Source organism: Pelecanus crispus, chromosome 11 (assembly GCF_030463565.1).
Source record: "Pelecanus crispus isolate bPelCri1 chromosome 11, bPelCri1.pri, whole genome shotgun sequence".
NCBI lineage: Eukaryota > Metazoa > Chordata > Aves > Pelecaniformes > Pelecanidae > Pelecanus > Pelecanus crispus.
The window spans coordinates 14,134,557-14,160,465 of record NC_134653.1 but is presented as its reverse complement, the minus strand read 5'-3'; the positions used below and the strand labels follow the sequence as shown (position 1 = coordinate 14,160,465).

Sequence of the window (25,909 nt, the reverse complement as noted above, 5' to 3'; positions counted from 1 at the left end):
AACTTCAGATCTGGAGTAAAAGGCAAAGAAAATACAGAAAAAAAAGTTTTTTAAAGAAGGGAAGCTTATCCCATTTCCATGTTTATTGGATTTAAGGGTCTGTTTCTGCTCTGTTCCCAGGAGTAAAATACAGGAAGAGTTATAAACATTTGTTGACAACAACTGACTATAGAGATGGGGGAGAAAAATATGCTCTGGAGTAAGTGCTCCAGCATCCTCATAAATCTGCACTGGAATAGACTCTAGCCATTGTATTTCTAAGGCTGTTACAACAGAGCACAGCAGGACATACTCTCACCATAGCAACCCAGAAAACTGCCCCATTGGAGTACATTTCCACTCTCTGCAACACCAATCTTTCCCTGCCCTTGCTTCTCAAAGGAAATTGATATATTTGGGTCTTGAAGTAGCACTCAAAGTCCCGGCTCCAGTGCCACTTGAAGTCTCCCGTACTCCATCGACCAGCAGCAATGGGAAACATTAGTAACATCTCTTATGCTGCAGAGAGTTACTGAAAAATGGGGTCAAATGTGGGAGTCTCTCCAGTTCCTTCAATACACACCAACCTTTTGGGGCCCAGCACTTGCTCTTTATGGTGTGTATTGGAGAGATTTAATGATCTGAGATGAAGTTCTAGCTGTGTTCTTCACAACATTACCCTCCTCCACTGTATGTCTAGCCTTCCCCCCCGGCCCCACCATGAAGAAGGGGGCTCAGTTCACAGCCTGAGGCCTGCTGAAACTGATTTTCAAACAAGTCACTGGGCTGCTCTGTGGGAGCTGATGCTGGGGCTCACATATCCCTGCTGCCATGGTTGTGGCTTCTGGCACATGCCAGCCAGGCAGCCAGAGTTGATAATGTCAGATTACATCTACTAAACCAGAACTTGTCTGTTAAGCCTCATATTCTTTAGTGTTTTCATCATGCTTAATTTTAAATATCTTATTAATACTTCATGACAAAAATCTGTTCTTATGCAATCTTCCTGGTGAAAGAAGGTATTTCATTAAGCACTTATGGAGTCAACAGGACATCACACTTATTTTCCTTGAACTAGAAAACCAGGCATTCCAGAAAAGAAACCACATACGTTATCCATTGAGACCGAATGACTCTATTACCGTCCCCAGTTTACTACATGTTGTGTTTGCTCAGGACAAATTGTTAAGAAGATTTTGAAGAACTGACACTGTGGGGATCCCTGAAGGGCAGGTATTAATTTCATACTTCGTATGGAATAGAAGTGTATTGTCTCCTTTATATAGGTGAATTAAGCAAAGAAGCTAGAGGACCCATTTTGGGGAGTGCTGTGCATCCTACTCCCACACAAATAAATGAAGTCTTCCCTGGCCAGGGTCCCAAGAGATTACTGGTATTCAAACAGCTATTGAATCCTCCAATAGCTGAGCTGCAGAACTGCAAATATTATATTTAGCACTTGAAATGCTTTAAACTTGAACAGTCAGTCCTTACAACATGGGAGTAGGTGGTTTGATTTTTTTTTTCTACTGAACAGATTAGAAGAGCGTGGGGAGAGATGTACTTTTTGAAATAAATAATTTGGTCAAGAACTGAAAGACATTGCTATTGAAGCTGGAATCTGAGATCTGATGTCTATCCTCTGTTCATATTACTGCTTACCTCTATGCACAGCTGTGCACGACATGCCCACTTGCTCTTTTAAAGAAAAAGTTCAAATTCAGTTGTCCTTGAGCAAGCAAAATATTCAGCAGCTTCAGTGGGGGTTCTGCAGAGCCTCAAAGGTTTGATCAGGGAGCTTGCTTTTCATGGCTTATTCAGCCATATAATCCTGCTAAAAACGTTTCCTACAGAGCTCTGTAGGCACAACTGCATCGGACCCTCCTGCACTCCTGTTCATGTGCATCTAGTCCAGTTGTGAGTACTGTCAGTGAGGCTGAGATAGGCTCAGCTGCAGGACTGATGTGTGCTACTAGATAAAAGGCGGGCATATATTCTCATTTGCAACAATGTCAGGTATAAAAAGATTATGGGATCCCTGCTCTTCAAAGCTAACTCCAGCAATATAAAATGAGTGTTCTCATGACTGTACCTAACAAGGCTATGTAGTAAACTAATGCTCTACCTATGACCCTGTTTCTTGATTTCAGAAGCGGTGGGTTATGTGACGTTACCAGCTGTAAGGAGGTAAGCTGACAACTCAAAAATAAAGCTATTTGGATGTGACTTTCTGCCTAGAAAAAAAAAAAAATCTCTGAGCACAGGGTTAACTTAAGAAACACTCTTGCAATCTGTGATTCCAAAACACTCTGCAAAGAGTGATACAGCAAGCTACTTTTTCTTTTACAGTCTGTGATGCTCTAAAAAAAGAGGGGAGCTAAATGTTGAAGTGATTCATAACTGCCTTTGGGAGCATGCAGGCAACCTACTGTAGACCTTTGGCATCCTGCTGCTCCTTCAACTAATAAATGACAGTAAGTGGTGAAGCACCTGCCAGCTGCAGCAATTTGCATAGTGCCAAATACCCCAACATCACACCACAAGATCGCACGGAGATCTTCTACTTTTGTTTATACTCCATTAAGGATTTTTAAAAGCCTTGGCTTCCTGTCTCATGAAGGTACTGGAGCAAGTAATCTACTCTGCAAGCAAAGGGAACTCCACTTGGATGATGCCCACAATGTGGTTTTTTTCCCAATCTTTCATTTACTCTGTAGCCTTTTTGTTTTATAGGCCAGTCATGTATCTGCAGTAAGTGATTAAGATGCTTTACAGTTAGATATTGGATATTTTTTCTCCTGCAGCCTTGGATGTGCTTTGGCATTGAATTTTGGGTAAAAATTTCCATATCAGGCCAGCAGTTATACTAACCATACCACAAGCTCCCAAACTGAATTCAGCTTCGAGATCTGTCTGTCTTACTACTGACAACAGAAAGACCAGCTTATGCACAGGCTAATAAGGATGTGTTATTAGAAGCAATAGTCATCTGCTCATTCATCGTGTATCATGAAAATATGATGCGCACTTTTCTCTTCCTTTGTGTTTTAGTTGCTAGTCCTTTACAGCAAAGATCATCTCTTTTACTTGTATACAGCCCACAGCAATAGGACCTTGTTCGTGAATCTTAATTAATGTGCTATGTAGAAACTGTTTTTATTTTTGATGCTGCACTAGAGATTTGAATCTGTAAGAAAAAAAAACTGTTTAGAGAAGTATTTTAGATAAGCAGAGTTCTCCTTTCAGAGCAGTTCTTAAGGCATGAAGAAAGATCAGGCCGCTCTGAAGTACTGAGCAGCAGAACAACTGCATATTCACCATGTGCTTTATCCTGTTATGCAAGAAATACCATTTATTTCAGTGGAACCAAATATATAGTAAGGTACTACCCAGTAAAACTGAAAATTATGTCTGCTACTCTTTCTGGTAGAGTTTGAATTCACATGCAATGTATCTCAGTGTAGTCATGTAGTCCTTCTCTCAAAAAGGTCGTCTTGCTCCTCGTCTGGATTGTTTAATGATTTTTATATCAGAGGCCTGACATGAGCTTTCGAGAATCTTGTTCCCATAGAGTCGAACTGCTTTCCTTTTCATATTGAGCATGGCTTTTGGGGCAAAAAGTCTCTGGATCTCTATTTTAGGCAAAAATAAATTGACCAAGCTTTAATCACATAGTTTGAAGTCGCTTTTATGTGACAGCATTTTGATCATGGTCTTAAAAGTGCTGCTACTAAAGTGCTCCCAGGAAACTGCAGGACAGATGCAGACACTGTTGCAATGTTCATTTTTTATTTAAGGTTATCAACATTTTAAAATCTGAAACACCGTTCAGAGAGCCTTTTTGCAGTGCTTATCTAGTTTTGGTTTTCAGAACATACCATTACCTAGGAGCACATATTGGAAAACAAATCCTTTTATCCCATTTTCTTTCTTTTTTACTTCCCATGACTCCAAACCAGGAGAATATGAGGCTCTTGTGACCATAACAAACCCTCATACATTGATGCTACTGACCTCTGTCAATCAGTTTCTGTTTCAGACTGATCAAGTGTTTCCACTAAGAGTGCTCTGTCTTCAGGTTTTTCAGTGGGGAATAGCAGTAACAAGCCAATATACATAAAAACCCAACTGATCATATCAATAACAGGTTACACTGTCTTGATTGTGTGATATGCAACAGCCAGTGCACTGCTGTTCTCTGTAAACCAGACTTCTCATAGATACCTGCTGCTTGGTTGCTCAGGCATGCTACTTCAGATTTCTTGGGCTGAAAACTTTTGCCTGAGAAACATTACAATTTCCAGCTAAGTAATTTCCTTCCCTGCTGACCTGTTTTTTTGGAGGACACCATACCTAGAGTCTGATCCCAAAGGACGAAATGGTGAAGAGAAATGAAAATATTGTCACTCAGACCTGGTTTTTTCCCTTTGGTGAAATGAATACCTGCTCCCTTCAGTTCCTCCAATATCTCAAACTATCATGAAAGTTCTCTTGTACAAGTATCCACACATTTGGCCGCAGTGCTGTGAAACATTTCCATGTCTATATACAGCCATCTATACATTCAGATATTCTAAAATGTTAGTGTTCACTATGAATACATTGTATTACTAATAAACCCTTCTCTTCCCCCAATTTCATATTTTCATATTTTAAAGATTTTTTCCTTTACTTATCATTAAATTCAGCTCCCAGTCTGCATAAGGGAATAAAACAAGTCTTCAGAGCCTTCTACAATTAGTATACTCTCATCATGCTCCAGTAATTATCTCCCCTGAGACTTCAGCTGGGATGCCACACTGCTCTCATCACTATAGCATTCCCATGGGGGAAATTAAGAGGCAAAACACCAAGATTACTCAGATGCCACATTCACCATGCGTACACCATTGATCTCCCACTCTGTTTGCATTTGACTCTAGCCAACAAATTGCTTACCAGCAACCAAAACCAGCACAGCTGTGTTTGTTCCAGGCCACTGATGGCAGGTCAAAATGGATAAGCATGAAACTTGTTCTTTATTTACAGGGAGGAAAAATTCTTTAGTGAATCGGTATTGCTCAGAGGATATAGGCACTCAGCTTCTTAGGAGGCATCAGAGAGAAGAGTGTTTGGGTGTGTTAAGGGGTTTTTGCACATGGTGCTTTTGTTCCTTTTTCTTCTCACTTTTGCTGCCTCCTCCACAATTTACCAAAGAAAAGTCCATCAATATTGTCTTCATTCTCCATTTAATGCTACTTCTCTACCTGCAGGACTCCTTTGGTACATTATTCTTCCAGTCCCAGAAAATGCTTGACTCCTTTCCCAGGTCCCTAACGCCCTTTTTATCTGCAGGTGGCATAAAGAAGTCTGTAGACCAAATTAAAGTTCTTCAATCCATTCTATCAAAAAATGATGTTTTCTCATTTTAAAATTCAGTATCCCAGTTCTCAGCTGTGCTAAGCCTCTCCACACTATTATCCCAGAAGTCACCAATGGCCACTTCAGAAAACTGTAAAAACAATTGATACAACTCCAACATTACCCACCCCACTTGCCATAATGCATGTAGAAAGGAAAACAGCCTTCTTAAAATCTCAGCAGTTTCTATCAGCTGTGGATATTTCTGAGAACCAGGAAATTCAGGTGCTACGCTTTTACCCAGGATTATCTAGTCATGCATTACAACTCCCTGCTTGATTGATACTGAATGGGCATCAGTCATAGCCAAATTTCAGGACTGTATGCTTGGTAAATCATGACTAACACTACATTGTGTTGCAGTAACCAACTGCGTATTTCACAGTTGCCAATGTTATGCAGCTCTTTAGAAATATTCAGAAAAACAGATGTGTGGTACACAAAATCCAGGATGGCCATGTCCCCTCCTACATCAAGCTCCATGCAATAACTTCTGATCTCAGATCTTACAGAGAGCATCTGCAAAGCCCACTGAGGTTGACAGGAGCATTTCTGCTCACCTTTTGATGAGGAAGATGGATTTAAGTACCCTCTATTTTTGGAGAAGTACTTGAACACAATCCCATCACATATTCCCATTTGATGTCTTTCAATATTTAAACAATTTAAGAGTATAAGGAATTAACATTTCCAAGTTGTAGGTAGTTTATAAGAAATCCTAGTCGACAGAGAAGATAATTTCCTCCTGTTCTTTGTTTTCCTCAAAACAGTTGCACAGGAGAAAAATCCTTGTTGCACCACAACATGTACTTACTGGCCTACTGATCAATATATGATTTACAAACCAAATTTTCATTTATTGTCAACACGTTTAAATTTTTTTAATTTATTCCTTTCTTTTCTATGCTACCTTTGTGCATTCATAAAAGCCCAATAGCTTATACCTAGGACTACTCCTAAACCTGCTGAAGTTCATAATCCTAAAGAGGGATTGGACAGAGCTTTACCTAGAAAGGAACAGAATATCCATGCCTCTGTGTATGTGCATTAGTGTTATGAAATATATATTAAGAAGCCAATGCCACAACTTCAGTTTAAGAACATGTGCACAGAGGTACGGATACTCTCATCTGGTCTACTCATATGGAGTACCATAGCATAATCCACAAGCAAAAGGTCCCTAGTAGTTAGTCTCAGTGGTCTAGGAAAGATAGTAGCCTGCAGCTTTAGTTTTCAGCTGTCCTTATAGATAAAAAAACCCCAACAGTTCTAATTATTTCCTCATACCGTCTCTTTCCCCCACTACATGATTTAGGCTTGAATTCCTATAAGTTTTAGGAAATTGTATTAAGATCCAAGTTCAAAATGGGAACAAGTACAGACTGAATAAAATAGACTGTCAGAGGAGGAAACAGTCCATAAAGCTTGTGAGAGTTTCTAACATTCAGTGGGTTTGAGTGGGATGGGCACCCCAGACTACTAGTTTATATGTGTAATACCAGTTTAATAAAATAGAAGAGCTGACCTGAAACCCTGCTGCGCACATGCAGCGGTGGCATTGCAGACTAAGGACGCTGGATGCAAAACCCGCTGCAGGTATGCCCAGCCCTTGCACTACAAGCAACAAAAAACAAGCGATGGGAGGATTTTATAAAGGATGGAAAGGGAAACTCAAGGTTCTTGCCTGCTGATCAGTATTCATACACCAATTCATGGCTTGGCTCACACGCTGGCTTGCGGGGACATTTGCTTTGATTGAAAGTAGCACGGCTGGAGTAGCGAGGAAGATGATTTTCACAGCAGCATTTTGAGCAGACCGTGAGGTAAACGAGTGCTTTAACCACATCCAAAGAAGCTGTGATTTATCTGCTTGCTGGAAGTTTGCCAGGTACAGCACAAATACGTTACAGAAAATGGAAAATAACAGAAGCGTGAAAACGGTAGAAAAGGGATTGCAAGCGTTTAAATCCTCAGCGCAAACCTCCCGGCCGACACCCTACGCTTAGGCGCTGGAGCCGGGCTTGGCCGTGCCACAGGGCTCGGCACCGGCCCTCCGGCCCTGCGCGGCAGCCATTTTCCCCCGGGCCCGGCCCCGGCCGCGGCCGCAGGCCAGGCGGAAGAAACCACCTCCCGGGCGAGGATCTGCCCCGCAGGTGGGCAGCGCGGCGGCCGGCTGTCACCTCACGCGCTTCGGCCCCGCCGGCGGCGGCTGGGGGGAAGCCCGAGGCGGGGCAACGCCTTACCCCGCTCGGGGAAGGCCCCGGCGCCAAGATGGCAGAATCGCCCTGCCCTGCCCCCGCGGGCACCCCGGCCCACGCAGCCCCGCCGCGACCGTGGCGCGGACCCGGCCGCCGAGCTGCCGCCCGGGCCCGCGCCGGCTGCGACCCGGGCCCGGCGGGGGGTGAGGGGCGCCGCGGGCGGAGCCGCCCCGGGGCCTGGCGCATCAGGCCAGGAGGAGGGGCCGGGCCAGGCCGTGCCGAGGGCGGCGGGGGAGGCGGCCGCGCCTGCGCCCCGCGCCCGACGGCATCTGCGCACGGGTGTGTGACGGCGTAACCAATCTTGCGGTCGGGCCCGTCCCTCCGGTACGTCCCGCCTGATGGGCGTGCGGGCGGCCCAGTGAGGGCCGGAGGTGCCGTTCAAACCGGCGGTGCCGGGGCGGCGGCGGCCAGTCGGGCTGCGGGGGCGGGCGCTGGGCGGTAGCACGTTCCCAGGCGTCTCCGACGGGCTTTTACTGTGCTCGGGGCGGCGCCGGCGCTCAGTGTGTTTGGAGCCGGCGGACGGACGGGCCGGGCACGGGAGCATGGGGGTGAGGTAGGGCCGGCCCAGCTGCGGAGGGGCGGCGAGCGCGGCTGCCCGGCGGGGCCGGGCCGGGCCTGCGCGGCGGCGGCGGGGAGGGACGCGGAGCCGGCCGGAGGATGGAGGACAAGAAGGAGGAAGGTGAGGCGGAGATCCAGGAGCACGGGCCTGAGCACTGGTTCAGCAAGTGGGAGCGGCAGTGCCTGGCCGAGGCCGAGCAGGAGGAGGCGCTGGCCCCGGAGCTGCAGGACGAGGCGGCGGCGCAGCCCGAGCACAAGCAGCAGAAGCTCTGGCACCTCTTCCAGAACTCGGCCACCGCCGTGGCGCAGCTCTACAAGGGTGAGCGCTGCGGGAGGGCCGCGGCGGGGCCTGGCGGGGGGCTGCTGAGCCAGCTGGGGCGGGTCGCGGCTCGGCGGGCGGTGGAGCCCGAGCGCGGTGGGTTTGGGGCCGCCGCCGGAGGTGGGGGGGGCGGGGGGGGGGGGGGGGTCGCAGTGGCGCGGGCCGACCGCGGAGCCGCCGGGGGTGGGGTGGGAACGGGGCCGCGGCGTCACAAAGGGGATGTGGCGGCGAGAGCGGCCTGGGCAGGGGGAGGAGCGGGCTTCCGGCCCGGGGGCTCCGCGCCCGTCCATAGAGGCAGACGGGAAAACAAAATGGCGTGAGGGGGAACCGCGGCCGCTGCCCGGGCATCGCCCTTCGCGGCCTCCGGCGGAGCGGCTGGTGCCGGCGGAGCCGCTGGGCCGGCTCTTGCGGCGGCCTGGCCTCCCCTCACCCCCCGGACGGGCGGCTGGCGGGGGGGGCGGCCCGGGAGGGCGGCCGGCGGGGCCCTGCCGACCCCGAGGAGCCGGGGCGCTCCGGCGGAGAGCGGCCTCGACGGGGGGCCGTGCCGGGAGGGCCCAGGTCGGCGGGGGCGAGCCCTGGGAATGCCCGGGGAGCGGCGGGCTCCGGGGGCGGGGAGGGTGGGGGCAGACCGGGAAGCCCGGCCCTGCGGCGGCGGCGGCTCCTGACGCCCAGCCTAGGGAAGAGGCTCCGACAAAATGGCGAAGTGAGGGGCCGGCCCCATTGTGCGGCGGGGGCCGCGGGCGGGGGCCGGGCAGGGCGCTTCCCCGGCGGGCTGGGGGCGCCGCCGCCGCGCCCGCTGCCCGGGCCCGGGCCGCTGCCGGCCCGCCCTTCTCGGCCCTGATCCCGAGTTGCCTTCGGAAGGTGGAACAAAATGGCGAAACCTAACATGGCCGTTCGGAGTTGGTGACTCCAAAATAAACAGCGTGTGTCCTTCCCTCCCTGCAGACCGGGTGTGCCAGCAGCCGGGGCTCTCCCTCTGGGTCCCCTTCCAGAACGCCGCCACTGCGGTCACCAACCTCTACAAAGGTAAGGGTCTGCTCCCCCCCCTCCCCTTCCCCCCCCCCGCTGAGCCGGGCCCCACTCTGCCTCCTGCCCCGGCTTACTCATAAGCAGGGCCTGTTAATGTCTCTTATTCACCCTGATAAAATCTAACCTGAGACTGCTTCCTGAATCTTGCAAGTTTTCCATGGGCCACTTTAGCTGATGTAGCTGAATCTTTTCTGTTGCCTCATGTAAGTGACTAATAACTTAAAAGCTGTTTTACTTCAAGACCCTTGAAAAAGGATGTTTTTAATGTGTGGCTTGCTCTCATGAATTCAAAGGAAGAGCACAGTACCTTATTAAACAGTACTTAAATTTCCTGCATTTTGTATATTTCATGGTGTATTAAATGCTGGGATGTCAGTATAATACATGTACATTTATGGTGAAGCATAGGCTGGGTTTAGTGTGTGTAAAATTATGCATAGATGTTATGTGACAAAGTTTTATCATCTTGTGTCAGTGAGGCTTCTTAAGTAAGCCAGTTTATTTTAAGCACTAGAATGTCATTATGACTGTCCGTGGTGGCTGTAAGAAAGCAGTGTTAGCCAAAACTTTGGTAAGAGTGCACCCTGCATATGGCTGTGCTTTTGTGCTGTTTTACTGTGTGTTTCTGTCTGTCAGGATCTGTTTCTGAACTCTGGTGTTCTTTGGGTTGTCACAAGAAATTTTGTCTGCAGAAGTATCATTCAGTGGTTTCTAGTTTGTTTAAAAGATTGTACAAAAATGATATCTATATCAGTGGGGGCTTAAATTGGCACAGTGCGATTCCCACTGTTACTGTCTTCCGAGGAAGGAACAAAAACTTTAAAGTTCTGAATTGTTGTTTTTGTGACTTGTAGTTTGATTTTTTTTTTTAGCTGTGGGGTGTTGTGTTTTTTCTTGGCCTGTACAGTATTATCTATAGTTCTACCTGCATGTTCTTTCATTTGTCTCCTGTTTTCCCATTTTGGATTTGCTTTAAGCAATTCAACTTGGTAACACATTTGTGATGGCTGATCAGGTTTCTGACACATGTGGACAGAGCAAGGAGGAAATGTAGATGCATAACCCTCACTGCTAGAGGCTTGAATCTTGCAGAAAGTGCATTTGGATGTTGTGTATGTGTCATAGGTCATATAAAGGGGCAGCACATCACATAACAGGTTAGGTGTTGGCCTGAGGGAGTGGGTCACTAGAACATGGTCTTGGGACACTAGTCACTTAAGCATGGTGCTAGAGTGACAGCAGGTAGTGTTAATAAGTTGTCTGGAATAATTATAGTCTTTTTTTACAAATGGCATTGCTCTCGCTTACAGCATCTTTATTGCAAAGACTTAGGCTGTTTATTTTTGGTTAAATCATTTGATTACTTGTGCTATAGGCAAAATGAACCCTATTTTTCTGCAGTAATGTGATTAACAGAGGAGTATGTATGTGGTGATCAGGGAAACTAGAATTTAAGTAGGAAGCTGTCTTTAGTCAGGTGTAATACTTCAAAAAGCAGTGCCTGAAACAAATCTTTCCTTAAAACAGATCTTTAAGTAAAGTGCTGAAGTACCTCAGTTATTCAGACCTGCCATCTTTCAATTTTCAATTAACTTCAAAGTGGGGTAGAAGTTTGTTGAGAACACAGGTAGAAACATCTAGGCACTGGCATACCAGGTAAGGTGGAGTCTGTTAATGTGGATTTGCCTTCCTTAGTGATGAACATGGCTCTTTAAAAAAATCTGTTGTTTCTCACATACTCAGTCACGTTTGTGTTTTGGAGAACTCTGTCAAAACACTGGAGAAGTACTTGGTGTGGTAAACTGAACGCCACAAACTGCCTCTTGCCCTGTCAGCTGGTTTCTGATCTGATAAATGTTTGGAATTTCGAGGCATCAAAATTCTTTTAACAAGAGCTACCTGAGGAATAGTGCAAAAGGAGAATGCCATGATGTCTTGAATGTCAGCATTTTTTCTGAAAATAGATTAGAAGCTTAATATCACACCACACTGCGAAAGGTCTTAGATCATGAATTTCTGATTGGTGCTGCTGATAGAGGCCTCATTTAAAGACATTTGATTATTTTCCAGATTGCACTAAAGAAGTGAAGGCGTGGCTTGTAACGTAGGATTTAGAACTTAAGGCCACTGTAGAAAGTCTTGGGCATATATTAGAATAAGACTTCTGACCGTACGATTTACCTTATTTTTTTTTAAAGGAAAAAGCTGAATGTTTGGTAATGTTAGTTTTGACTTGGTAATTTCAGGATGTAGGGCACTTGACTGTGCATATTTTGCCACCTTAACTTTGTAAATGAAGTAGTTGTAGCTTTTACCATAAAAATCTAGTCTTTTCCAGGGTAATGGAGCTTGAAATTTGTCCAGGCTATATCAGCAGTCATTGTTTGACCTCATAACTAGTTCATAGTTAGTCCTTTGCAAAGCGTTCTTGTATACAAGGAAAGCAGGTTATTGACATAAAGCTGGGTTCCTCACCTCTCAGAAGGGCACTTGCATGGTATTTCAGGAAGTGATTAAAGGAATGTTGTTAGTTTCCAAATTAGCTCCAAAGTGTTTGGGTAGCTTTTACTAGTGAGTGCATTGGAGCCTTAGCTGCTGTGGAGCATAAAATGGCTGGAGGAATAATCTGTCATGTTGCCATTGCTTTCACAGGAATTAGAATCTGTAAATCTTCTAGCCTTTTGATTACAAAGCAGTGTAGGGAAAATACTCTTAAAGAGTGCATAAAAGTAACTAACATGTTAAGTGTACTCTATGTGTATGTGTATAGTTTATAGTCTAAAAGCCCCAAGATTTAGCTGTGATCAATTTGAGATGTTTTTCTTTTTTGGTAGGTTGTGTTACATTTGAAGTGCTGCTCTTCAGTAGTGTAGATTTTAGTGCTGTCTTTTGTGGACCATGCAGTGGTGCCTTAGAATATAAGTTTAAGGATAGCATTTAATAGTGATTATTTTGGGGTTTTTTTGTGTGTGAGAACTAGATTAGGTGTGTATGTAACTGCTTACCTGTAAACCAGTATCTTGGACAGCTGTTCTTAAATAAATTTCTTATTATTGTTCTGTGCAAAAGGCTCTTACGTTGGACTGCATTAGTAAAGCAAGAATATAAAAAGCTGGTTTAATCAGCTCTGCCAGAGTTAAAAAAAACCCCAAACAACCCACCCCCCAAAAAAAAAAAAAGTATGGAAACCAGGTAAATGAAATTGGAGTGGATATGTTGATGCCTTTTAATGGAGCAAGAGCTAACATAGCAGTAATTTTCATAAAACTGAAATAGCTGTTGGCAAAGCTCTGATAACAAATCTATGATGAGTGTAATTGTGTAGAGAATGTTTTGTCCCACCTGTTACTGTTGTCTGAAACTTAACTCATACTTAAACTAGTAGCCAGAAATGTACTTACTGAAGTTCAAAAGCAATGTAATATAAGGCATTTAAGAGTGCTTCTTAGAGGCACAGTTAAAACTGATGTGCATAGGTGACCAGTTACGTCAAAGGAGAATGAAATTGCATTTTGTAGTAGGACTAATAGCAAATAATATGTTTAAAGCTTTTGTATGTCAAATTTGTAATGGGATCTTAAATGGGGAAGGAAATTTTTTAGATGTCCTTTGTAAATGGTGTGTTGCCTAACTGAAAGGCATTGGGGGACACTTGTGTTCTAACTAGTTTCAAAACTATGGCCTCCTGTGAATTGATGCTGCAGTTGAGATTCAGATGACACTAGAGGGACTCCAAAGAAATCTGAGTTTTCTGAAAATTCCTTACCTATCAGAATCAAGAAAAGCAGTTACTGCTTTTGTTTTGTGGTGTTTCTTGACTGTATTGATGCACTTTAAGAGTGTCTCTTAAAGTGCATTCTCTGATTTAAGTATCTTCCTCAGACTGACAAGCTCAAAGTGTGTTTTATTGTTAATACAATATGGTTTTGTAAACAGTGCTGTAGTGTTGACCTGTAGTATAGTAAGAGCTGTTTAGGTGGTGCTTGTGTTGCTGTTGACTTCTTGACTTGTAAAGGGAGTGGAACTTTTTAGCTAATACTCTCTTTAGGTTTAGTAAGACTTGTCTTCAATGCTAGCTAATTTGTTTCAGCTAACTTGGTACTTTGTTACAGTAACCTGTAGAAGATACGCTTTCCCGCGGTTGGCAGGAAGCTTTATCAGTGATGTGCCATACTATTCACTGCTCTATCTGTTACACTACTAAGAAAACTTTTTTTCTGTCTTCTTGCAGAAAGTGTGGATGCCCATCAGCGAAGCTTTGATGTAGGAATTCAGATTGGCTATCAGCGTCGGAATAAGGATGTGTTAGCTTGGGTTAAAAAACGCAGAAGAACTATTCGTAGAGAAGACTTGATCAGCTTCCTATGTGGAAAAGTTCCTCCTCCAAGAAATTCTAGAGCTCCCCCAAGACTGACTGTAGTATCCCCTAACCGAGCTACTTCAACAGAAACTAGCTCATCTGTAGAGACTGATTTGCAACCCTTCCGTGAAGCCATAGCTCTGCATGGTAACAGTAATTTTTTCAATACTACTTGGTTAAAATTGGGTGGGGGTTCTTAAAGCATGTCTGGCTCCTGGCCATTGTTGGTGTCATAATATGTCATGTATCTGATGTTCCAGCTGAAGGTATCTTCTTAATTCTCTAAGGGATTTTTTGCATGTACAAGGCATATAGCTACTAAAAAGTTGCATAGTGAAATATTTTGAATGAGGAAAAGGTATTGTATAAAAATGAGCTTTGGATCTGTAATATTCTACAGCTGTGAACTCAACAGTTAAGTATCAATTTCAGTAGTGTTTTTGAAGCATGAAGAGACTTGGCATTGTCATACCAATGCTAAAGTAAACAGAATTCTCAGAAAATGATAAGGCTATGCTAGCAACTAGTTAAATATTAAGATTTGGCTAGTAGCAAATAACTAGCAAATTTTTGCAGGGTTAGGGAGGGAATTTGATGTCTGAAGCTTCTGTGTCTGGGGTACCTTATCTCACTCTAGTACCCTTGTTGTTATGCACTGGATAACATGGTTTACCATTCTGCTTAAATTACCCTGGAAAGGGTACTTCACTTGCACATCACTGCAATAATTGAGTCCTGTTCAGAACTTAGTTCTAGTTCACTTTCAGTCTTAAATGTCTTCCAGTGTCATACAGAATTTCCTTTCTTGTCATCAACAGCAATGTCGGTGGTGTATCTCTTTTCCCTTTTAGATGTGAATATTTAGTAGCTTATTCTGCATTGGACTGTTACGCTAGCATGTGATGGAAGAAAAATGTGTTTTAAATTGCTCCTGAGGTGAAATGAAGCAGTTCACTTGTGGATTTTATGCCTTATAAAGTGTAGCAGATATCTTGAGGTAGACCATTCTAGAAGTAAAAAATCAAGTTATTTAAAGTATTATAACCTGTGAAACTTAAGTTAAATGTTTACCGTCTCAATATTCTCAGTGAGGGGTGGAATTAATGAGTTAATTTGAGTGGATTCCTGAAAATGCAGTCTTTGCTTCTGCTATGCTGTGGTGGTTTTTCAAGATACATAAGCCAGACACTGTTACTGTCTAGGGGACAGCCTAATTCTGGTATTGTTTGCTGCTCTGTTGCCATTTAAATCAAGCATGCTTCCACCCAGTCATGTAGTTTTTGGCAGTTTTCCTTCTCATTGGAAGCTGGCTAGAGAATTCTGCACCAGTATTGCTTATTAGGTAAAGCTAATTTCATGAGGAGAACAACTGCAGAAGCTGGCTCTCACCTGATGTGATAAACACCTTCTTAAAAAAAACCCAACAACCCTCTTTTTTTAAAACTGTAGTTGAATCCAGTGTGCAGTTGGCTTTAACTATAAAGGCTTAGTCTCAGGTGAGAGTAAGCTGGGTAGACTCACTTCAGCATAGTGAACATTCAAGCAGAGTAAACTCAGAGGCATTTTTATTGGCTATATGGTTCTTTTCATGTCCTTGTATTGTTTCTTAGCATCTGCTTTGTATAGAGGTGGTTTATGGAAGTCACTTCTCTATAGCATGGGAATCTGAATCATGAAGTGTAAAGTTTTTTCATATTTCATAACCTAATGCAGGGTCATGAGGACTGTAGGAAGTTCTCTGCTTTGTACTGGCACTGCAGGGGCTAGAAATGCACTCTTTCCCTTCATCAGTTAGCTGGTTGACAAGATTATGTGTCAGTCACCTTCTGGATTAGGTTTTCCTGATACTGGTTTCAATCTGATGTTTGACACAAATGCTTTTGTGCTGATCCTTTGGTGACTAGGCTTGTATTTGGCTGCATAACTGTTTTTAGGTTATTGCCTACAATGTCTGTGTTCCTTCAGCTTCTCCTCTCCTTTTCTTTAACATCAAGGAAGCTGTGATTAAACTGTCTCCCAAACTATTTTCCTGTTTATCATAGGGCTTCTCGGAACTACTTTTGATTTTGAAACCCATGTAGGATCTTTAGGTATCTGTAAATTAGTGTCCTCTGTAGGGCTATGTTTATCTTCATTTTTGGCAGGCTGTTTAAAATTGATTTGCTGCTTCTAGGTATTTTGAGGAAATGTAAGAAAACCTGATGATAGTGAGTAGCAGTCTCAGCAAGTGTTCAGAACTAAAGCTTTAAGGGGAATTTTTGGCTGGCATGTAAAGGAGTGAGGCTTTGTTTTGTGCTGGTAGGCTTCCTGTGGAAATTAAGTATTTATTGGTAGTGTGGATGGGCTGAATTAGATTTGATGGGTAATTCTAAAACTTGCTGCTCTAAGCAAGGTCTCCTAGTGAAGCAGGGATAGGTATGAATCTATGTCATATTATGACACCAAATAAAGCTCTGTTGAAATTGAGCTGGATTATTTACTTCTCAGAAATAGGTACTAATATACATCTAAAGACCAGGGTCCTATAACTTGTTGCTCTTGTTCTTTGATGGGGGAAATACCTTTATTTTGATTATGTAGTATCTAAATGCTTCATAATCACATCTGAAAACTTTGACAGAAGCTCTGGTAACAAAGTAGCTGATAAATACTTCCTGGAACATCAAACACAATTCTAGGTGTATGCCCTAGACTAAAACAGAGGAGTATCTTTAGGTATCAGTACAATCTTAAAACTATATGCTGCATCTGAAATCTGTTAAAATTGGATTTTTAACCTTACCTCTTCCATCTCAAACCTTGTTATATCTGACCTATAGTATAGCTCCGTAGGTAATTAACAGTTTTCTTGATGAAAGCTAGGGATTTTGAACCCCAAATTTAATCTTGTGATATTATTATCAATAGTCTTTATGCTGTAAGGAAACTTGTTCTTCTCTACTGTTCTGCTTTCAAGACTTGTTACAGTAGCTAAAAGCAAAATGATCATTAAGAAAAAACCCTATACTGACACAAGAATGTTTGTGATCTACCTTTTGACTCTGTGGGATGTATGCTGTGCAGTGGTTACTGAAATCTTTAGTGTAACTTAAGGGTACTTGAGAATGAGTTTTTGGAACTAAGTAATCTCTTGAGGGAGTTAAACTCTGGTAAATAAAAAAAAAAAATCTTTGCCCTTAATATTAGCTTTCTGTTATTAGTGTGCTGATGGGTAACCTTTGAAATAAAATGTGGCTGGAAACTTGAACTGTGAATACCTGAAAAGAAATTAAAGCCTTCAAGAAAAGCTGAGTAGTTAGCTCAAGGTAATATACACTATTTTACTCTGAAATTCAAGTGGATTTTTCTGAAACATCAGGAGCTGTGCATCTGATGATGCTTAGCATTTTAAGATGTGATGGTAGAAGATAAATACCTTTATTGTTCAACATCTCAAATACAGAGTTGGGTTTTTAACTTCCACCAGACCCTAAAATGTCACTGCAGTTAGCACATGTATGGATGTACCTTCACCCGCTTTCTGGATGCGTATTGCCGTATGCAGTTCTGTAAGAGAAGAATTTCAAATGACAGAATTACATCAGACTGAGCTAATAGTCATAAGGTTCCCAAAAGCTGACATGTGCCAGGTCATTTTCTGCTTGGCTGTAGCTAGCATACTAAGTCTTGCAGTGCTGGTGGAAGTGCACAGTCCGTGTTTGAAATGATGTTTTGGTCTTTTAATGTGGGACGTGCTCCATGCTTTACAAACCATTCTCCCAGCATAATGGGAGAAAATGCTGTGATTTGAGGAGGGGGAAGAAGCAAGCATGGGAAGGCAATGCTGAAATGCATTAGACTTGAGCATCCTTAAGTAAAAATTATGTGAATGGGCAACAGTGCGGTGAGGAAATGCTAGTTCTTTTGATCTTCAGCTTTAATTTTGATGTATATCATTAATATGATTCAGTCTCTTTGAGGTGGGGAGACCCTTGCTCTAGCATGTACATGTGTGTAGCTTGGCCTCTTTAAAGAGTCTGAATCTCCATTAGGCTGTCTTATTGTCTTCTCAAAATACTAAACTGCAATATAAAATGTAAGCAGTTGCTAACAGTGGAGCAGAAGCAGTTGGTGGTAGAGGGGATGGGAGAGCAGAGTTCAGGTTAGTTCAAAAGAGTTTAACTTAAAGGTTGTGTGTGTATATATAGCTATCATAGAGTTGTGTATTGGTATGTACTGCTAAAACTTGCTCTTTGAGCAGTACTGTGAAAGGGTGAGTATGACAGAGGAATGACAAGGATCTATCTGCATGCAATTTTGTATTTATCTGGAGTTATTAACTAATTCCTGCTTTAGTCACGCTTAATCTAAGCATTAATGTTTTTTGATACTTTCTGATTAAAACTTCTGGAAAACAATAATTAATACTATACTGAACAGTAGTTATCCAGTATATTATGCTGTGGTAGTGGCCTGAATAACTCATTATGGACATGGTTATAGTGCAGATAAAACAGCATTTTTAGTTTGTTAGGCCAGTGTTGATAAACTTGCTAATTTTGAGTTGACAGTTTTATTTAAGTGTTTCATACTCCATAAAACATATACTTTTAGCCAAGCATTCTAATCACTGGATAGTTTTGGCGAGTTACAAATTAGCTAGTATTGGTCACAATTTCTTCTATACGGCAGCTTTTTCCAATAGTACTATAATAAATGCTTTAGAACGTAACTTCAGATAAAAGCCCTTTTTTGTGAAATTACTGGCTATGAAATACCATATTGTTGATGACTTGACTGAAAGATACGGTAGGAGTGGGAATGTGATAAGTACTGCGAAATATTTCAGATATGCCCTCCACTTCAATCCTTTCAAGTTTAAAAAGGGAGAAATAGCCATGTGTCCTTTCTTAAAGGCCTCTCAAAAAAAAAAAAAAGTCTCCTGTAGAAAGCAGTGGGAGCCTTCAGAGGGGGTGCTCATGAGACCGTGAGAGAAGTAAAGACACTTTAGCAGCTGTTTGAATCTCTATCCTGTTGTACAGACAAAACTCTGTGCCTGTGGTTAGGTCATGTTAATTGCAATATAGCAACACCATTTCACAACCTCCAATTTCTAACAGTCATGTCATCTTACTACTTCCTAGTATCTATTACTGCTTGCTTTCTGCTTTAAATGGTTAAATGCTTTGGGAAGAGGTCTCCGAGTCCACTGAAAACTGAAACTCAGCATAATTTACAATAAATGGGTTTTCTGAGATTTCCTCTTTGCATTACAACAACTTCCCAAGAAAAAATGGAACTGTGGATCACAGTTCAGTTTCAATCCTGAAAGATGCTTTCTCTGTCAACAAAATATCTTCTCTGTTTCATTGCTGATTGTCTTCAAAGACATTGCTTCCATGAAATGGTAACTTGATATTTCAGTGCACGCCTTGAATTTTCTTTCTGACTCTTCCATGCTAGCTTGATCACCCAATCCTAAACTGTGATCTAAATGTTCATTTGAGAGTTCTGTTCTTGGATTGCTGTGTAATGCTACATAATATGGTTAACTGCCAGTAACTGATAACAAATTGTCACTCAGTCTGTTAGCATACTCAGTAATGACTGTTACTCACTAGTTCAGTATTAAATACCTGTATGAGATGCAAGATTAAACTGCAACTAGAAGTCTGTGTTGTCATGCAATATCCTTGTACTCCTATCTTTGTAGAAATTAATTCAAAACTACTCTTCTGCCTTTGATACCAGGTTTGAGCAAAGATTTTAACTTCCTGATTATCTCCCGAAGGTTGTTTGTGTATTTAAATGTACAGTGATTCAGTATTACTTAAGTATTGGAAAGCCAATGCCTGCTTGAGGCATTGCTTGCAAACCTTGGCAGTCTGTTTTAGAATATGCTGCAGCATATTACAGATGCATCTTTTAATTCTGACTTTTTTAAAAAGCTACTATTTTAAAAAACGCTTGTTACTTGAAAAAGCTCTACTTAAACAGTTCTTGACTGATGCAAGAAAATGTATTTTTGCATCACAGGTTGGTTTTGGGGCTTATTTTAAATAACTTTTCTCTCCTTACTTGGGCACTAGATATAATGAAAAGATGTCATGATACAACTGAACTAGTATATTGGTCATTTGGTTATGGGTTGTATAATATAAGAGTAAATGACTGATAAGTGGTGTAAATTGTTGCCTCAGTGGAAGTAACAATGCTGAACTTGTGTGTTCAGAGCAATTTTGCTTGGAATAGTGATGTGGGGGGAAATATCTGCAACCAATTTGGACTTGAAACAATGTCACCTTCTGTGCACTGTCAAATTTTTTCCAATTTAAATGTACAGGATGAATTAATGTTTTTTTCCTAATGTATGTCATGCCAGTTGAAATTAAACTTGCTGTTGTCTTTTGAATTGTGAAGTGATTTGTTACCTGCCCAAATTTTGCACATTGGTGGTTTATCCAAGTTATGGTATCTGAATTGGCTTTTTGCTCACATGTCTGTGTCATCCAATTAGCTGCTTTACTTTCTTTGGTAGATGTATAGGAGCCTCTTTTCATAATGGTTTTGAATTTAAGCTTGACCTTAATCCTGGGAGTATTGGAAAAAACCTTGTTTCTGAATTATCTTCTCACTAAAACAGCTTCTGCTGTTTAAATACTTTCTGCCATTGTGAATTAAAGATGATTTTAATATTAATAAAACCTGCAGGGTCCCTATCAGACTTCAAACCATGCTTCTGAGTTGTGTTGGAAGACCACTTGGAGCTGTAAGCAAAAGCTCTAAGAAAGCATCAGTGATTATTGTCTGTTTCTACTGGTTGTTGCATAATGCCCAATGTGTGTAAAAGTATATCCTGTGCTGCTACAAGATCTAAGCTTTAAATGTTCATTCAACAGTAAAGTACAACAGTGTGAAATTGGTTGGCCTGTTTTATCCTGACTTACCAACCTGCCACTGCTGCAGATGGCTTTAGAATTTATCTTACAATTGAGGTTTCTGGCAACTGATCTAGTAGCTCTAGCAGTCGTCTCTTCACAGAGCCTCTGAAGTTGCTTGTTTGGCCTGTCAGCAGATAATAAGTAGGGCTTTGTTAGGCTTTACTTGTCAGCCTGTGACTTTTGGCTGCCTACTTGACTACGTATCAAGGTGTGTATTAAATGTCTTTGCCCACACACAAGTTGTGTGATGGCTGGACAAAGGTATAGAGTATTTGAGACTGGAGAAAACTTCTGAGAGAGCTCAAGACTTTGAAGGTTACTGAGGCAGAAGTCTTCCTGGACAGCTTAACATTTGCTTGTTCTTATTGCTAGAAAAATGTAAACTTTCCTAATAACACTCAGATTTGAAGCAGTTATGATAGCAAAGATATTTGTCTTGTATCTGAGCTCTTGTTTATCTACAAATGTAGCCTGAATTCCAAATTGAGAAGACTTGTTAGGCTTTCATGTACTGGCCCTTACTAAACGTCTGGTTTGGGGTGTCCCACTTCTGCAAATTTGTAATAGTAACACTACTGAAGACAAAAAGTTTAAATTAGTATGAAGTTCATGTTTTTCATGTTTATGGCCTTGTTTCTACAAGAAATAAACTTTCTATTGTAATTAAACATTTTATTAATACACCTGAATGCAGACCAAAGTGATTGCAGGGTACATGTGATCCAAAACACTGTCATATCTGACAATAGCAAATTCTAGGGGATTGTCATGTGGTCTTGCTTGGCTTATGTTTTATTTGTAAGTACTCTTCTGAATTCTGATAATACTAATGTGTTGGCTAATAGTAGCAGCCACGAAATAAAGCTTTTATTTAATCACTAGCTGTGGTATAGACCTGTCTGAGATCTGCTGTCACACTGCAGTTTCCTTTAGAACTACAGAGACTGAGGAAGTGAAAGGGAGAGCAGGGTGGTGGTGGTTGAAACAAGACCAAGTCAACCTGGAAAGCCCTTGGTAGGGGGATTTTCATTCTGTGTAACTATTGGACTAGTGTGAAGCCTTCATATTGAAATAGTCTGCTCTTGAGTATGTACACATATTTTGAATAGCATGTCATGCTTATGGAGCTAGCATTTGCCATAGCGTGCTGTTACAACTTGGTGTATAAGCTCACTTCTAAATGTCATTAAAAAGTTCTGATAATCACTAGGTTCTTACATGGACTAAAAGCTGGGAACGTGTGGTCTGGAAGTGTGGTATAAATAATAACATGAAGTGCCTTTAACATAACATATCACTAGAAGTCAGATAAGTGTCATCCCTTCTGCCACACATGGGAAATTAACTTTCTTTACTGTTTGACCTAAATGCTTTTTCTTTTTTTCCCCTAGGTCTTAGTGGTGCAATGGCTAGTATAAGTGTTCGCTCAAGTACCCCAGGCTCGCCCACTCACGTGAGCAGTGGCTCCAATGCTAGTCGAAGGAGAAATGGACTCCATGATGTTGATTTGAACACTTTCATATCAGAAGAAATGGCACTCCACTTGGACAATGGTGGAACTAGAAAGCGTACCTCAGCCCAGTGTGGCGATGTCATTACAGACTCACCAACTCATAAACGCAACAGAATGATCTAAACTGCAAAAATTTCAAACCCACCATGCTGCTTGAAAGCCACTTGATCCTCAGAGTACTATTGAAAAGGAAACATGAGGCCATCTTTCCATATTCACTGTTTAAGACAAATGAATTCAATAATTGCCATAAAGGAAATTTTAGATATTACATTAGATGCCTCTTGTAACTGCGGCTTTCTTAAACTATATTCTTAGCAGAGGACATCAGATATTGTGTAGTAGTTAGCAAGATCATCATAGGCGAACATGTATCCGTTCCAAGGCTAAAAGTGACCTTACTTGTATTCTTAAAGGGAAAGGAAATTTCAGATGTTTATTTGGTTATAGAATGCTTTTTTTTTGTCCTTTATTTCCTGCTGTGTTGAGTATTTGCTTAAACAGTATTGCCAGTTTGACTGAAATTGTCTACAACATGACTTGGCATCTTTGTCAAAACTGCAGGCTTCCATTTTTGCAGCACTGTACCACGCACCTAGTTTCTATATAGTAACAGTGTGCAAGTTATAAATATTGGACTGTACCCTTTTTAGTTTTAAAAGCAGTTGATAATTCTGGTGATCGTGTGATAATGTAAAGAGGTGCTATGATGGTCATGCAATTAATAATTAATATTGAATCAATACAAGGATCTTTATTGGATTCACTTTGTGTGTTTTAGTGCTCTGAAGTAGCAATATTAAACTTTTCCCCGATTAACTTCATAGGCTTTTAAATCAGTTTGAGAAAATATATGTACTTATTGGTATTATCCTTGTGGTAATCATACACAGTGCAGACTGCACCAGTGCTGACCTAAATTTAGAGAAAGATGTCCTGTAATTGGAAAATAGGCTTTTCTGTTCAGTATTAGTGAAGGGTAGGTTTTGTGTACACCCATATCTCATTTTACATTTCTTGTGAAGTAATTGCCCATTGCTGGGGAGGGGTGGGAGGAGAGGGAATGAGGGGGAATAGTTGAAAAAGGGGTGTGTTCTAACAAGTAAGACTTCTGGTCACATGTGGAAACTTGGACTAACTTAAAATTCTGTGTGATGCCATTTCCCTCAGGAGGGAGTGACATGCAGGTTCTGTGAAGTGCTAAGAAAATAATTTAAAACTGGAAGTTGATTATAAAGCTCTGGATGAATTAAAAAGGATAAATGGCTTTCTTTTTGTGTTGAGCTTACATTCATAGGATTGAACTCTGGCTGCCATAACACCAGTATAATCTAAAACTGAACTAGAGATCAAGACTGATCTGCTGCAAATCCATTTCTGAATGGGAGGGATATGTGTCAGTCTCAAAAGAGTGTCCTAACTATTTTTACATGTAGATGCAGCAAGTCTTTGGTGGAGAGCTCTGGCTTTTAGGGCCTCTAAATCTCTGCCTAGGAAAGGGATAATACAGGAGGAATAAGAAAATGAAGAGCTCCAAACCTGCAAGTTGGGAAGGGGTATTTAGCAAGGTGGTATGCATGCTTTAACTGGAAGCATAGGCTGATTCTTGGATGAAATGCAGCTATGCTAGATTCACAGTACTAGAAGAATTGTGGTGTTCTAGCTAAGTTAAGGCACCTTGAGCTCCATGTTAATACACAGCTCTTCAAGACTTTTGCTTACTTGCTTGTAGAGTCAGATCTTTTTTATATTATCTTCCCTGTTTGAAGCAGACTTCACTGTAGTTTTGCTCCTTTTTACCCTGATGTCCTCTCACTGGTGTTCTGTAGTCAAGGCAAGACAGCAATGATGTGTTAAATTCTCAGCATTCGAAGCTCTCTACTAAGAGCATGATTTCCTTGCTTTGTGGTGCTTCCATCAGATTTCTTTACATTGAAGAGCTCTTGAAGATGTCAACAGTTGCACAATACTGTAGCTAGAGGTTCTGTAACTTATGGGACAAGTGTAAGAACTGTCCAAAGCAAGATGGTAAAAAATGTTCAAAGCCCCCACCTGTGTTACATAGCTGAACTTGCACATCACCTGAAGACTCAGTATACATTAATTTCAGTTACTGCTATTAACTACGATTCATAAGACTTATTTTATGTAAAATATTAATACTGCATAAAGCTAGTTTTCATTTGGAGACTGCATTTTCAACAAAGATTTTGAAGATGGTATCTAAATATATCTGTTAGTATTTATTAGGCTGTTGGCAGAGGGATTTTTCTGTTCCAGAAGAAAAATCTGGAGTCCTGAACAGAAAGGACTTGTGTGAGAACCATTCTTCAGCTCTTCTGTTCATTCATTAACTGGCTTGTACAACTAAGATGCTTACGCTCCGCAACTTTTAACACACTTTACTATTACACACAGTAAAGGTAACATCATATTGGTATCAGTTCTGCATATATGGATTGAATGGTAGCAGTGCTTCTGGTCTAGCCCACATATACAGAGCCTGTTCAAATTCTCTTCCTTGCAGTGAAATAAATCCTGTTAATGCTTTGAAGTGTTAATTCAGTCTAGTACCACCTAAAACTAAATTTGTCTGGCTCTTTATTTAATTGTTGCCATTTTTCTTTGAAAGAAAGCAGGCGTAGATATTAAACTGGTTGCATTAATGGTTTTTTTTGCTTGTACCTTAAGTATTTGGCAACTTCTTGATTGTTTTTTGTTTAGCCCCAACTGCTGTTTGCTCTTTGTTAACTTCTGCCAGAATGATCAAAAATGCATGTATTCACCTGGGTAACACAAGGAGAACAGGTTGTCTCTTAAAAAAAAAAAAAAAAAATAAAAAAGGTCCAGTACCTGTTGCTTTGAAGACTATTTCTTGTGCCAGTGTAGAAAATTGATGTTCTGGAAATAGCTTTCAGCTATTATCCAAACTGTAGCTCCTGGAGCCAGAAGTGAGTTGATTTCCTGTAAGAAACACTGAACTGAGAACTGTTTAGTTTGGTAAAAATGGTGCTTACTTTTGCTTTCTCCTATGAATCGTATAGTTGACCGGTCTCTTCTCCATGTACATCAAATCTAACATGAATGTGCGGCAAGTTACATAAAGTACATCCTGCACTGAAGCTACTGAGCTTGGCTTGCTTATTAATGAAGTAAGTTTTAAATGTTAAATTTAAATCTATATTACAATAAAGTAATGCAAAAATGATTTTGGCTGAAACTGAAGTCCTGCAGTTAAACTTACTCTCAAATGTGGTTTACCCCGCTGGAGTAATAGAAACTCTAAGTCATAATAAACCTAATAAAAAAAAAAATAAATACAACTAATCAGGCTGCTTTGTAGTTCTTTAAGTTTCTGAATAATACAGTCCATCAGTAAACCCAAAACAAGATATGGTTAATGTGAGTTGACAGGCTTATTTGGTTCTGCAGAGTAGGATTTTTCTTTAGGGAATGCATTTTGATGATAGTTGTTCAGTCTATCTACACTTAAGAGGCTTTCCTTTGTATGTTATGGACTAATGAAGATACTAAAGATTGGGGTGTACTGTTGTGTTTGTACAAGATGTTCTG

General features: G+C 41.6%; 1 protein-coding gene across 1 annotated transcript; it reads left to right on the top strand.

The window, feature by feature from the left end:
* Window positions 1-8,294: 8,294 nt before the first annotated feature.
* Window positions 8,295-25,544, top strand: HAPSTR1 (HUWE1 associated protein modifying stress responses). Its single transcript, XM_075718722.1, has 4 exons — window positions 8,295-8,514; window positions 9,460-9,540; window positions 13,775-14,050; window positions 22,215-25,544. The coding sequence occupies exons 1-4, from the start codon at window positions 8,295-8,297 to the stop codon at window positions 22,457-22,459; spliced, it is 822 nt and encodes a 273-aa protein (XP_075574837.1). The 3' UTR covers window positions 22,460-25,544.
* The last annotated feature ends 365 nt before the right edge of the window (window positions 25,545-25,909 follow it).

Bases quoted from the DNA above. Each gene is read 5' to 3' on its own strand.
- HAPSTR1 (XM_075718722.1), top strand. From the start codon at position 8,295: ATGGAGGACAAGAAGGAGGAAGGTGAGGCGGAGATCCAGGAGCACGGG. The intron at 9,541-13,774 runs GTAAGGGTCTGC...GTCTTCTTGCAG, and splicing joins GGTCACCAACCTCTACAAAG to AAAGTGTGGATGCCCATCAG. The intron at 14,051-22,214 runs GTAACAGTAATT...TTTTTCCCCTAG, and splicing joins TGAAGCCATAGCTCTGCATG to GTCTTAGTGGTGCAATGGCT.